Here is a 14127-nt window from a genome sequence, read left to right on the forward strand (position 1 = left end):
TTCTTCTAGCCATGTCCTGTAATTCTTCTAGGAAGCAGTGATGCCCTTGCATGTATTACTGACCCATCACTTTTTTCTCATGTTTCAGTCTTCCTTAATACATTGCTAAGAGGATCAGTACGAGGTTCCTACTCTAACTGGCTCCTGGGATGTGTCTGTCCCTAGGGATGTGCTAGCTCCAGGCAGCTTGGTCCCTGAGGCCCTGGTCACCTGCGGTATTGTCCACAGATTCTCCCTGGGCTCCCAGCACTCTTCTTGTGGACAGCATCCCTCCCTAGTGCTCTGTCTTCTCCCGTCACCCCAGTGTGCCCAGATACCATGGCCAGGATGGGAGAAGCCCACAGGATGTCCTAGCTTATTCTCAGTCAAGACTCTAAGAGCAGAGCATGTTCTCGTCCTTTGCCATAGAATACTTTTCTCGAATCCAACTGTGTGCAAAAGCTCAATGCATGAAGCAGATCAAAGAGGAGCTGCTGTGGCTGAGAAGAGGCACCCAGAGAGCCCCGGAGCAGTCTGAGGGCACTGCTTGAGAGCCCACTGGAAACAGGAGGAAGGGACAGGCCTCCAACAGCTGTGCCCTCCTCCTTCCCAAACTCACCCTGGCCTTTCACTGCTCCTGCTGCTGGAGTGGACAGTGAAGACAGTCTCGTTTAGCTGGTCCCAGTAGTACTCAACACCAGAGTTCAAGGCCCTGAAAAGCAGTTGGGAAGGGTGGAGGAGAAAAGGTGGAGAGCATTAGAAAGAGAATGGCCAGAACTCCTTACACCTCCTAGGCTCTGTGGCCTGTGGCCTGGTAGCCCTCCTTCATCTCTCCTTTGTCTCTCTTGGGGCTGAGCTGAGACAAGGACTGGAGATTTCCACCAGGAAGCGCAGTGCTGGAGCAGTGCGGACAAATCTCCAACAGCCCAAATGCCTGTAGTGGTGGGTTTTTAGCCTCTTCCTTCCTCTAAACAGTGCCTCACCAGCTCCTCCTCAGGCCTAAGAGATAGCTAAAAAATAGCCACACTGTACGCAGGCAGTGGGCTGAGTGTTCTTCAGGCATAAAGAAAGGAGCTAAGATAGCAAATGAGAGACTGGGGAGGCCCTGGAGGGACGGGGTGCCACAGACAGCCCTGCCTCAAGTGTGGGCTTAGTGATCCGAAATAGAGAAAGCACAGGCTCCTGCCACTGGGTCTTCCCTGCTGCCGTGGGGCAGGGAGGAAGGAAAACCAGGGCATCTTGCCATTCTTAATTTGCCTGGAGCTCAGAAGTCTAAGCAGGGAAAAGCCCCCACTGAGCCAGAATAGTTCACAAGGCTTTCTATTCTAGACCTAGAGCCTCCTTTGCCAGGGCAGGCTGGGCTAGCAGTGGGGAAAGGTGCTCCTAGAGAAGACGGCCCTGTGAGTGTCCCCATACTTCCTACTGGCGTAGAAGAGAGACCCTCGAGTGGCCACTGGCCGCACTGCTGACAGCGGAGAGGAGTTTCTATCTGTCCAGTTCTCCAGATTGCCAACCTTGCCCTTCTTCCTCCTTTCCCTGTAATGGACCATCAAGCGGTTCTGCCAGTGTCATAGGGCACCGCTGCCAGGAGGGAAGCAGTGGCTTCTGACGTTTCCATGACGACTTACCATCACAGGCAGCAGCCCCGTTACACAGACTGCTTTGCTTTTAAAGATTCTTTCCAGGAAGAGGCGTTACCTAGCAGTCACTGTGGTTGAGGGTGGGGTGCTGTGCTGAAGGTGTGGATAGGAGATGAGGAAGAAGTGTCTGGGCCCATCAGAACTTTGGTGTCCCTGGGGCGTCCAGCTGGCTCAGTGCGAAGAGCATGAGACTCCTGGACATCGGGATCATGAGTTCATGCCCCACACTGGGCACAGACCTCACTTTAAAATTAAAAAACAAAAAAACAAAAAAACCAGAACTCTGGTGTCCCTGTGGAGACTGTTAAGAGATACTCAAAACAGCCAGTTCTGCTCTTAAATGAGACAGGGCATGAGCACTGTGCTTGAAGAGCACAGCCGTGGACTGAACTGTACCCCCCCCAAATCCATATATTGGAACACTATCCCCCAGTGTGACTATAGCTGGACATAGGGTCTTTAGGAGGTAGTTAAGGTGAAATGAGGTCATGCAGGTAAGACTCTAATCCAACAGAGCTGTGGCTTTATAAGAAAGTAAGAAAAGGGGGTGCCTGGCTGGCTCAGTCAGTGGAGCATGTGACTCTTGATCTCGGGGTTGTAAAGTTCAAGACCCACACTGTGTGTAGAGATTACTTAAAAATAAAGTTTAAAACAAAAAAACAAAAAACAAACAAGAACAAAGAAGAACAAGGGTAAGAAAGAGATCTCATGCACGCGCTCTCTCTCCTCACCACTGTGTGAGGACACAGTGAGAAGACAGCCCTTACAAGAACCCAACCATGTTGGCCCCTGATCTGAGACTTCAGCCTTCAGAGCTGTGAGTAAATAAATTTCTGTTGATTAAGCCCTCCAGTCTGTGGTGGTCTGCTTTGGATGCCCAAGCTAAGACAAGCTCCAGTGAAAGCTAGCTTTTCAACTGAGAGGCCTAGGGCATTTTCCTTTAACGGCAGAACTTCTTCAATAAAGAGCAGAGAAATCAGGGGCACCTGGGTGGCTCAATTAGTTAAGTGTCTGACTTCGGCTCAGGTCATGATCTTACGGTTCATGGGTTCGAGCCCCGCGTCAGGCTCTGTGCTGACAGCTCAGAGCCTGGAGCCTGCTTCGGATTCTGTGTCTCCCTCTTTCTCTGCCCCTTGCCCGCTTGCATTCCCTTTCTCAAAAATAAATAAACATTAAAAAAAAAAAAAAAGGCAGAGAAATCAAAGCCAGTGGGTCAAGAGGATAAGCCAGGAAAAGACAGCTGTGGGGGAGTCAAGTAAGGTGCTTCCTTCCTAAACAGGATTAGCCAGGACGGGCACCTGACAGGGCTCGGATGAGGAGGGACTGTGTGTCAGGAGGCTGTGCTACTGCAGGTGAAAGGAAACCAACCTAGGCCTGAGCCCCTTATCTGTCTTTCAAGGGTCATGAAGATTCTGGGGACTGGGCTTCACCTGAGGGCACACCAGCATCTTTGGAGGGAAAGGGCCCAGCCAGACACAAGTACCCTTCATTCCCTGCTCTGTACTAACCCCTCTTGGCTACTCCTGAGGGCCTGCTGGGCTGCGGATTTGGTGTGATCTTCAAACCATCCCTTTAAGAAGGAGCAGCTCCTTCCCCTTTGGAACATTCAGTTATTTTTGTGGGCATTGAGAATAGCAGGGCGCTGCAGGGCACAGGTGACAGGAGAGGACCTTCCATTAGGGAAGAGGCAAATGGCTAGAGGTCAACAGCAGAGACCTCCAAAAACAAAGTCATCACTATAGCTTCTGATGAGCCAAATCCTGGCTGCATGAGGCACCATGTGAAGCCAGCTGCCAGGGAGCCTTTGATTTACAAACTTGTGAAGATTTATTGACAGGTGGCAATACCATCTGGGTCCCTGCCAAATCCTTCCTCTGTAATTTTTGCTAGCCAGGGCTGGTTAGTGACAACAAACTGTTCACACTAAACCTACGCCGAGCTATGCACTGCGTGACCAAGAACCTTCCTTCCTGTCTCAGAAGACCAGCCACCTGAAGGCCCATTCTATGAGCTGGAACTGTTAGCATGATGCTGATGGTCAAAGCGTCCCCTAAACACTTTCCATCTGGCAGCATGCATTGTGAGCTCAGAACTGTGAATTTGGGACATTCGGTGCTGAGGTCAACAGCCAACAGAAGGAGGCAATGGAGACTGGCAGATGTGCCGTCTAGGCCCCCCCTTCCTTTCTGCCCCCCACCAACAAGTCTACTGTTCACCCTGATTTGTTCTGCTTTCTGTGGTCAGAGCAGCTCGACTACAGCAAGCTCATGTTTTTGAAAGTTTGGATAGAATTCCAGGTACTGTACCAAGGATCAGAGTTGAAGATACACTCTCTAGCTACTGGAACTGTTAGCCTTCAATACCCAGTATCACTGATTTCCATCTACAAGCTGAAGAATGGTCCCGACTCATCTCCTTTCTCCTTGGGTCTTAGGATCAAACAGTCACTGTTTGCCTTAGGTTCTTCCTGGAAGCCAGACCAATACACAAAAGTATGAAGAAGCATGGAAGGCCAATCAGGGTCAATCTTTCCTTCCTTTTTTTTTTTTTTTTTAAATGTTTATTTATCTTTGAGAGAGAGAGAGAGAGAGAGAGAGAGAGAGTGCACAAGCGAGGGAGGGACAGAGAGAAAGGGAGACACAGAATCCAAAGCAGGCTCCAGGCTCTGAGCTGTCAGCACAGAGCCTGACGTGCGGCTCGAACTTATGAACCGTGAGATCATGACCTGAGCCAAAACCAAGAGTCAGATGCTTAACCGACTGAGCCACACAGGCGCCCCAGCGTCAGCCTTTTCAAATGGACTTCCGCTTCACACCTGGATTCCTTCAGTAGCAGCTGTAAGCTGTGCTCGAACTCACGACTGTGAGATCAAGACCTGAGCCAGGATCAAAATTCGGACGCTTCACCAACTGAGCCACCCAGATGCCCTTAAAGATTTTATTTTTAAGTATTCTCTTTACCCAAAGTGGCACCCAAACTCACAACTCTGAGATCAAGAGCCACATGCTCCACTGACTGAGCTAGCCAGGCACCCCTAAACTTCTGAACATCTAGGGAATATTCCCTTTGAGAACATCCTTCTTTCTTCTGTCACTTACATGGCTGCAGAGGCTTGGCCCACATGGCTGTCTCTTTGGAAAGAAGGACAGGCATCTATCCCCACTATCTCTGCCAAGTGGGAAAGAGCTGGCACCTGGCTCTTGTGGGGCAGCCTGAAACATGAAGTCTCTGTGGCTCCTCTTTTGACTCGGGGATCTGCCTTTTCCCTCCTTGGTCAGTGATGCTTGATGGCAATCACTGTTTACAGTGGTAGCTCCCTCTTAAGGGACAGAGCTGACAGGGCCCCACACTCAGCCAGGGGGCCAGATGCCCCACGGTCCCGGCCTAGTTTCTTCTGGCATGAGTCCCTCAATTCTGTCTTCAGAGCTGACTCTGAGAAGCAGTGGTCTTCCCAGCAACACCTCCCCCCCATTTGTAGGGCTGATCTATGAAGCCGGAAGTGAGCAAGCACCCCCTCACATCAATCTGGTACTTCACGCCCACTATGGTTATCACTGGGGGTGTTGGCTGGGCTGGCAGTCAGCCAGAGGCGCAGCAGCAGCTTGGGAGGAGTGGCGGGTGGGGGAGCAAAGCAAAGGAGAAAGGAGCACCTCACTGCTCGGAAGGGTGGGGTGACGGGGCTATCCGCCACCCTACTGGCTTTGTGCAGGGGCTACAGGGCCAGCTGTTCATCTCCTCACCTGTCCTAAGAATTTCTTACCCTGGAGCAATGGGGATTTCCTTAGGCCTTGTTCTACCTCAGTGGGTTTTCAGTGCCACGAGAGATGCCCCAGGGGCTTGTGACCTCTGTCTTTGTGCTTGGACAGAGTGTGGAGGCTAAGACAATGGAGGAGAAATCAAGAGCAGGACTGAAAGCACAAAACGGAGGTGCAGCTGCCTGTGTCTGTGGACAAAGACGGCCACCTGTTTTAGAGGGAGGGCTGTAATCCTGGCCCAGCTGGCTGGCTGGCTGCTGTGCCCTCGGGAAAGGGTGTGCCAGAACTGTATCACAAGGGGATGGGCGGTGAGCCTCAGGCATCTGCCTACTGGAGACACAACCCTGAGCTCCTACTTCCCTATTCATTTGTTCTCCTCATTTTAGGCCAGAGACCAACCACCAACTATTCAAAAGATGTGAACATTCTCACTCCTCTCTCATTTCCCACCGCGTCCCCATCATCTGACCGCTTAAATGCCTCAACGTAACCTAGAGCTGCATTCTTTACCTGAGGTCTTAAGAGAGTTATGAAATCGTGTGTTCTTGTGGTATGTTTTTCTGCAGAAAAATGTACGTTGTTTCCATCAGAATTTCAAAGGTGTTTGTGATTGAAAAAAGGTTAAAAAAAACCCCACAAAAACCAGCTGTAGGAAAGAGCTCTGGACTGGACAGTCAGGAAGCCTAATTCTGTCTCTGATCTGCTGGGAGACCTGGGTTGAGTCTTCCCTTCTTTACCAGAATACTGCTCGGGCTTCCCTGCCTGAGGCCAAATCCCACAGATATGAAGGGGACTGAGAAGCAGAGAAACTCTGAACAACCTGGGACAGAGTCATGTCTGTCTTAATTTGCATATTCCCCTTAAATACGCACCCTAAGATTTGGGGCATTTGCCAAAAGGACCCAAGAAATCAGGAGAAACAGCAACCCCAAGTCAGGTAGGCCAAGCTAGCTCTCTCTCTCTCAGGCCAACGCAACTTGGTCTGCGATGGGACGCTGTTTGTGCTGTCAAATACTGGTGACTCCCTTGCTCCTGGAAGAGGCCTGAGTTCCTGCAGCTAAGAGTTCCCCAGGCAGCCCAGGATGGCTCCAGCCTAGTGAAGCTGGATCTTGAAGACGACATATGGGGAGAAAAGAGAGAAGAGAGGCCAAAGCCAGCTTCATGTTTGGCTGAGGTGTCTGTGACTCACACCAAGTGCGGAGGCCGGGGTTTCAGACACAAAAGCCTTTGTGGGACCACGACAACCTGGAAGTAGAGACTGTGCCTCGGGAGGGGCAGGCCACTTCTGCAAGGGACGGGGATGGGAGTTTGCCTGGCACAAAGGTCAGTGGCTGGAGCTACAGACAAGACAATAATGTTGAGGAAGGATGTCTTGGGGAAATGGGGACTAAGAAGGGCCTATAACTACAGTGTTGTTAAGAATAAAATTATGGTCCAGAATTCTGTGCCAGCTTTGGAGAAGATGTCTATTAGACTCCTCTTATAAATGTCTGAGAGGCAGAGATAAGATAAGCAGTCTCATGTGCTTTGGGGAAAAAGAAGGAGTTGAGAGCAGACTGATTCCACGGCTACGGTCATGCCAGAGGGAGGGCAGAGACAGACAGACCCAGCGACGGGGCTAACAGTGGCATGGTCATTCAAAGAGGCAGGCACGGTTCTGGAAAGGCACAAGGAGCTAGCGAAAGGGGCTCTCTGGACACAGAGCCTGAGGACAGTGCAGCTGGCAGGACCACAGTCTCAGATGGCAGCCTCTCTTTGGGAGGGGCTCCAAAAATTCAGGATAGAATGAAAGAGCTCCCCTTAGAACCGGGTTTCCTTTCTCCTGAGCTACTGACCTAGCTCAGCTGACAAGGGCTCAGTCACCAGTCATCTACGAGGCCGCAAGAACTGACCCAAATACACACCCTAGGAAAAATCACCAAAGGCCCTATTAAAAGGCAAAGTGGACACTTCCAACAGCCAGAGACCCTACCAGACCAGTCACGCCATGCTCTGTGATCTGCAGAACACCCTGGGAGAAGGCGCTGCACCAAGTGAAGGACAGCATTAGGACGGTCTGGAGGCAGAAGTGGCATTTAGTCTGCTGGAACCCTGCAGCGGCCCACGCAGCAATCAGCCTGATCTGCACTGAAGCACAGAGCTTCACGCGCCCCACCTGGCTGGGTCTGGAAACTGATGACAGACCTGGCTGACTCCCAGGGTCTCAAGTGAAAGAATAGACTTCTGTCCTCCAAAACACCACAAGGGGAAGGGGTGTCATCAGAACCCAACACAGAGGTGCTATGGTTCCCTGTCCCCTCCTACCCCTTACTTCAAGACCGGATAATCGTTTTGATTTTAAATGGAGCTTTCCAATCTGCCTTCACTGTTATGAAGCACAAGCAGAAAGGAAAACAGGCAGGACACAGAGCCAGGCTGCTAGAGATCAGTGGCCTGACAAATTAGGGCTTTAACAATACTCTTATTTCCAATTTTATTTCCTAAGTTATGACTATGGCATTTATACAAACCTAAGACTACCTGTTGAATTTTTCAAAAAGCGTTTAGAAAAGAATCTTTGATATCTATGCTTTTGCCTGCAGGGAAATTTTACTATCACTAGGGAACCAGAGAACAAGAGAAAACAAAGAAAAAAAATACCGCCTTAGGTTTAAGAAGACATAATAACTAAACCAGTCTTTTGAAGATTTCTGGGACGGAGAGCTAACGCTAGCAACCTCAAGTTAAAAGGACCCTCCATGGAGTGACGCAGAGAATGAGGCAGGCTCTAGCAGAATTTCGATTTCCCTTCTACAAGACCCCACCTCACGGCCAGACCCACAGATGGTGCTGATTGCTCACGTCCTCAGCCTGGATGACCCCCTCCCACCCGTGCTGCCGCCCGCCCTGGGCCACTCACTCTGGTCGGCAGATCACCAGGTCTCCTTTGTTGGTACCATAGGCCAGGCCAAGCCCTGGCTCGGGCAGCCAACGGGCAGAGTTGATGCTGACATGTCTCCGCTGGTCGGCAGGCATGGGGTAAAGGACGTTGAAAACTCTCTGGGTGGGGGAGAAAAGAGGGAAGAAAAGAGAATTCGAGGAGAAACAATTTGTTACCAAGAATAACCAAGTCCCTTCTATGGCCGGAAGCAAGTTAACCACAGGGAGGAAAGGAGCCAGTTAGGCTGGGAACAGAAGGCCTCTTACACATACTGCAGAACTTGAGGTGGCAGGGGGAGCCTGGGGCCCTCGACTTTAGGAGAAGGCTACAACTCTGTCCAGCAAGGCTAGGGGTCACTTAGGCTTTTCTGCAGGAAGATTGCTCATGCTTTCCTTAACATAACAACCTTTTAGCTCTTCTCACTTCGTGGCTTTACGGTAGCCCCCTGGAAAGGCTGTCAGAGCTCCACTCCCCAGGAAGGTCTGCTCCTAACTTTCCCCTGACCAGACAAACCAGTGAGAGCCAAGCTCAACTGGGAGTCCCGTTACCATGGAAATCACAGCTCTTACAGCAATGGAGAAATGAAGGTGATAGGGGGGCGGGAGGGGGTGATAACACCAGAGAACATTCTTAATTCATCTAATTAAAAGCAATGTTAAAACTGCTATTGTTAAGGAAACCTAAAAGGTGCGCTAAGATGTAGGAAGCAGGGAAGAGGGGAATCTTGAACACACAGGTACATGACTTCTTTCTAGCTTATATAAATCACCATTAAATAGATCGTATCCATTTCTCCAAGGGAGAATCTCCCTTCAATAGTAGGCTTATTTCCAAAGCTACTATTTTCTCAGGAGGCAGCTCAGCTGTGGCTAAGGGTTTGGAGTAGGTGAAAGAGAGCCTCCAATTTCTCTGGCCTCTGAGCTGCACGACATTCCACAGCAACTTTAGTCAGGGAGAATGAAGGATGGGGACTTTCCTTCGAGCTAGAAAGCCCTGGGTTGGAGTCCTGACACTTCTCTAGAACAGTAACTTCTCCAGATCTCAGTTTAAAAAGATACAACACCAGGGGCACCTGGGTGGCTCAGTTGGTTAAGCGTTTGACTTTGGCTCAGGTCATGATCTCACACATTTTGAGTTCGAGCCCCATGTCCAGCTCTGTGCTGACAGCTCAGAGCCTGGAGACTGTTTCAGATTTTGTGTCTCCCTCTCTCTCTGCCCCTTTCCTGCTTGTGCTCTGTCTCTCTCTTAAAAAAAATAAACATTAAAAAAAAAAAGATACAATACCAATATCCAAATAATTGTGGAGAGATGAAAAGGCATGATGTGTATAAAATGTCCAGCACAGTGCAAGCTCATAAATGGTAACTGCTGCTATTATTATCAGGAATCTGCATCTGGGGCTTCAAAAAAGATGGTTCGGGTCTACAAAGAGGACATGAAGCCAAGAATCTAGCAACTGGAGTTGTAGTCAATGTTTTCCCTTTTAGCCTCTTCAGGTATTAATCTATAAAGTAGGAATGAAAGTAGGGATGATCTGCTTTTCCCTGTCCCCTGATGGAAAAAAACAAAAAAACAAAGAAGACCAAATGAGATGTGGTTTAGAAAGTAATATTCAAGGAATTTAGGGTGGTACAATAATTATTACTTTAAAAATTATCCTGATGAGAGATTTAAAATTTAAAAAAAAAAAAAAAAAAGAGGAAATAAGTAAAAATTGAGCTAAGGGTCCACTGCACGTATAAGAATGAAGTGATAAGCAGCCCTGGATGTGGGAATACTTGTTCATGTGCCTTGGGTGTCTATCTGTCTGAAATGCTTTCACCAGGACGGGCTCCAGAATGGAGAGGACAGCAGCACGAGTTCTCAACATACCGACACATACACAGAGAATCCTGTTATGAATAATTTTCCAGGTTCTGTGGCGCTGAGAAATGTGCCTGGGCGGCTAATGGCACACCGCCCGGACGGCCCTGCAATGGTCCTGAGGTTGAATGGGTCTCTTACAGATACGGAATTGGCTCTGTTTTGAGGCAGAAGACTGACGGCACCACAGCTGCTGCTTTAAGAACCTCCCGTGCCCTCTCTTTCTGACTCAACTCCAAATGTAAGAATTAGCAAAAATCTTTGGTCTAACTGAGGAGACTACTAAAAAAAGAGCCCAATGGAGTTTATGAATTTCTAAACTAGTCATGTAGAACATGGTTGCTTGACCTCTGGATAGTCTCTTCCTTGCACACATATATCTAGCAGGTGCTCTGAACGAACTCATTGCTCCGTTCTCTACCAGCCTCAATGGCTGACTCTCTGTGGAGGTGGCAATACCTGTCTTTTCCCTTTGCACCTATTCAACCCTTTCCTTCAAGTCAGGGGATGGGGTGTGGTGCCTTTACCCTTTCTCACAGAGGTTTTCCTTCCCAGAAGGTAAATCAATAGTTTCTGTCCCACCTGCAGGCCACATGGTTAAATGAGTTGGGACACACACTCAAAGGACAAACAACTATGTCTGGGATCATTGACTTTCAACTTCCCTTCACCCCAAGGTTAGATGGCATGAGTGGGGTACACCAGGGTTAAGGAGGGATGTGTGTTAATTTTAGTGGGCTGGATTAGGGGAGCTTCGGTCTTGACCTGTGACAGTTCTACAAAGCTTCACAAGAGAGTCTCAGCTGAAGTCACAATGATTCATTCCTAACTTCAGGGAGCTGGGCAGAGAAAGTAGCCTTGTAAGAAGGGGGAGTAATAAGGTTAGTAAAGTAGATGCTTTAAGGTTGTGCTGAGTTTTTTGATGGGTCTCAAAGAGGAAGAGAATTCTTCCAGAAATGTTCCAGACCAGGAAAGAAGCAGAGAAGCCTCTCACATGTCACAAGTTTACCTTTTATAGTCTGTTGCTGCAGAAAAATTAACAAGCAAATACTATCAATTTGCTTCTAAGCACAGGAACCTACTTTGGAGACAAAACCCTCAAAAGACCAGTATGATGGATGACCCAGCTCAGGTGAGACAAGGTCAAATGCACTGGGGAGAAGTAATTAAAGACTGAGACCCCTAGACCTTGCTGCACAGATAGTCACAACCTCTATGGCTATAGTAGTCATGGGACATCAATTTGTTCTCTATGGCAGTTCCCCCGGGCCCCTCACCCCGTCAAGTCCTGAACACCGTTGAAAGGGCAGCTCCCAAGTGCCCATCTCCTCTAGTGTTTGGGTATTAGACTAAATCCTGCTTTGTGGCAGGAAGCCAGAAGATCCCACGTGAGGATCAGCAGCCTCCAGGACTCCTGATAAGCACCAGCTTGCTTATCACACTCTAATGTGGGGGTAGGAAGGAGGGAGATGAGAGCAAAACATATGGGGGAGGGGGTGTAGTAAGAGCCCAGAGGGTGCCAGATGGGCAGGCCTCTGATTTACAGTCCTGAGAGGCCACCCGGTCCAATACTCCTGATTTCACACATGCCTGAAATTAAAGGAGCCTAGAGGAATGAGAACCTGGCCCATTTTCAGAACCATCCAGAGATGGACTTTCCGCTCCATTCTCTGGCTGGAGCTCTCAAAGCACCTCACAGAGGGGGGTATTCTCCTCACAATTAGTCAGCCCTAATGACAAAAAGAGTATCTGCCCAACAAGTTCCCCAATGCTGACAGACGGTTCGGTAGCTCTGGCCACTCTCCCAACATTGCTGCTTTCAACTATCAGTCTATCTGGCCCAGTGACTGGGGGAGCCATCTCCTCCCAGATTCCAGTGGGGTCTAGCTCTGGCTCTGTACACTCAAGGTTCATCAGCACTGACAAGAAAGAAGATCTGAGATAGTGTTAAGGGACAGCTCTGGCCTTCACTTAAAGACACCCCAACTATATCACCAATAAAGGTTTCCTTACCACTCGTCAAGGACAAAGCTGGGTGGCCTGCCAAAAATCCCTCTCTCCCTCTGACAAGAGAGACATCCCATGAAGTTGTACCACCAAATTCCATTACGTTAGAGGAGGATTATCAGGACCTGGAGACCCTTTGTGGGGCGGGATACAAAACCCAGCTGCTGATTCATGTTGGCAGAGACCTGGTTTCACCAGCTTTGGCTACAGATGTTCCCTGGTATATGACAAAAGCTGACAGCAACCCCCTCCCCAAGCAGACTGTTTTCTTTTCTGTCTAAACTCTATGAAGAGAACTGGAATCAATGTACTAGAAGGAGAGCCAGTGCCATATTGGCACATTACCAGAGAACGAGTCAGGTCGCCAAGGTCTTTATGGTTCTAAGAGAGTGGGACAAGAGGATGATTCTTTCACTTCTGGGGTCCAAGACCATCTCGTGTACCACCTGCCTTTCCATCCCCCAAACTCTACTTAACAGAAGTAGGAGCAAAAGAATACAGTTCCCAGATCAAAACTAAAGGGATCTTGTTTCTTGTTCAAAGACAGGAAAAGAATGAGAGGCAACCAGAGTTGCTCAGTGGGAAACCTTCCTTTCCACCCTTTTAAAATTTAGACGAGGGGCGCCTGGGTGGCGCAGTCGGTTAAGCGTCCGACTTCAGCCAGGTCACGATCTCGCGGTCCGTGAGTTCGAGCCCCGCGTCGGGCTCTGGGCTGATGGCTCAGAGCCTGGAGCCTGTTTCTGATTCTGTGTCTCCCTCTCTCTCTGCCCCTCCCCCGTTCATGCTCTGTCTCTCTCTGTCCCAAAAATAAATAAACGTTGAAAAAAAAAAAATTTAAAATAAATAAATAAATAAATAAAATTTAGACGAAAAATGTATTGCTGCCCTCAAGAAGATGTTTTCTTTTCGGCTGCATATCAATAAAGCTCAGACCATTAGTCTGAGTAGCAAACTGCACTGTTCAGATCAGCTCAGATAAGAAGCTGAAAGAAAAAACTTTGTGGTTATCTTGTTTGTGTTGGGGAATCTCATCATCTGTAAAACTGGAACGGCTCCACAGCGGCAAGAGGTCGAGTGCACTCAGCAGATCTCCCCTGTTTTAACTAAGACGATGGAAGCTGGTGGTAGGAAGAAACAGACTGGAACTGGAAACAGACTGGCCACAGGAGAAGACCCAAGCCAAGAGGAGGAAAGGAACTGTGAGGAGGAGAAATGCCTTCTCGGTAATGATGGAGATCAAGGGAGGCCTTAAGCCTTTAGAGAGGGTTACTAGAGGAAAATTAACTCTCTGGGAAGAGGGAAAAATCAATGGAAAGCAGATGCTAAGAGACAGCTGACCTTTCCACTGGAAATGGATGACTACCCATCTTGTCCAAGGCTGAGAAATGCACAAGTCCCAGAGCAGGCAGGGGGAGGGAGACTCTGCTCACCTTTTATCTTTTCTTCCTTTCAAGTTGTTGATTTACTTAGATTCATGAATTACTTAAGTGTCTTCATCCCTAGGAAAATCTGATCATTTCCCAGCAATTTTAATTTTTTTTACTGTCTCTAAGCCTTCTTTATATTCTACTTTGGAGTATAGAACTTGTAGGAGGTTGTTTTTAAAGTGACCATTTAAAAATAAGAATCAGAATATGAGCTCACCTAATTCTCCCCTTTATTCAGCTGAAGCAAGAACAAATCTGCCTAGATCACCCTTGTCCTAAACCAAAGCTCTCCCAACAGAAAAGAAGAACGACAGCTCCTTTTCTTAACTTTTTTTTTTTAAAGTAAGTTCTACGGGCGACTGGGTTGTTCAGTCGGTTAAATGTCTGACTTTGGCTCAGGTCATGATCTCGCCGTTCGTGTATTCGAGCCCCACATCAGGCTCTGTGCTGACAGCTCTGAGCCTGGAGCCTGCTTTGGATTCTGTGTCTCCCTCTGCCCCTCCCTTGCTCTCTCTCTCTCTCTGTCTGTCTCTCAA

The 14127-nt window shown here is 48.7% G+C and overlaps 1 protein-coding gene across 11 annotated transcripts in view; it reads right to left on the reverse strand.

Annotated features, from left to right (window-relative positions):
- The window catches only part of AMBRA1 (autophagy and beclin 1 regulator 1), a 180711-nt gene that overhangs the window by 8402 nt on the left and 158182 nt on the right, over positions 1–14127 (reverse strand). For 10 of the 11 annotated variants that reach the window (XM_030331001.1, XM_030330998.1, XM_030330996.1 and 7 more), the window contains 2 exons: positions 8274–8413; positions 599–691 (listed from right to left, as the gene is read on the reverse strand). In XM_030331001.1, the coding sequence (XP_030186861.1) occupies positions 599–691; positions 8274–8413 (233 nt within the window). The remainder of the gene's footprint in view (positions 1–598; positions 692–8273; positions 8414–14127) is intronic. The other variant, XM_030330997.1, reaches the window with a different exon arrangement.

The sequence above is a fragment of the Lynx canadensis genome, chromosome D1, assembly GCF_007474595.2.
Source record: "Lynx canadensis isolate LIC74 chromosome D1, mLynCan4.pri.v2, whole genome shotgun sequence".
Classification (NCBI taxonomy): Eukaryota; Metazoa; Chordata; class Mammalia; order Carnivora; family Felidae; genus Lynx; species Lynx canadensis.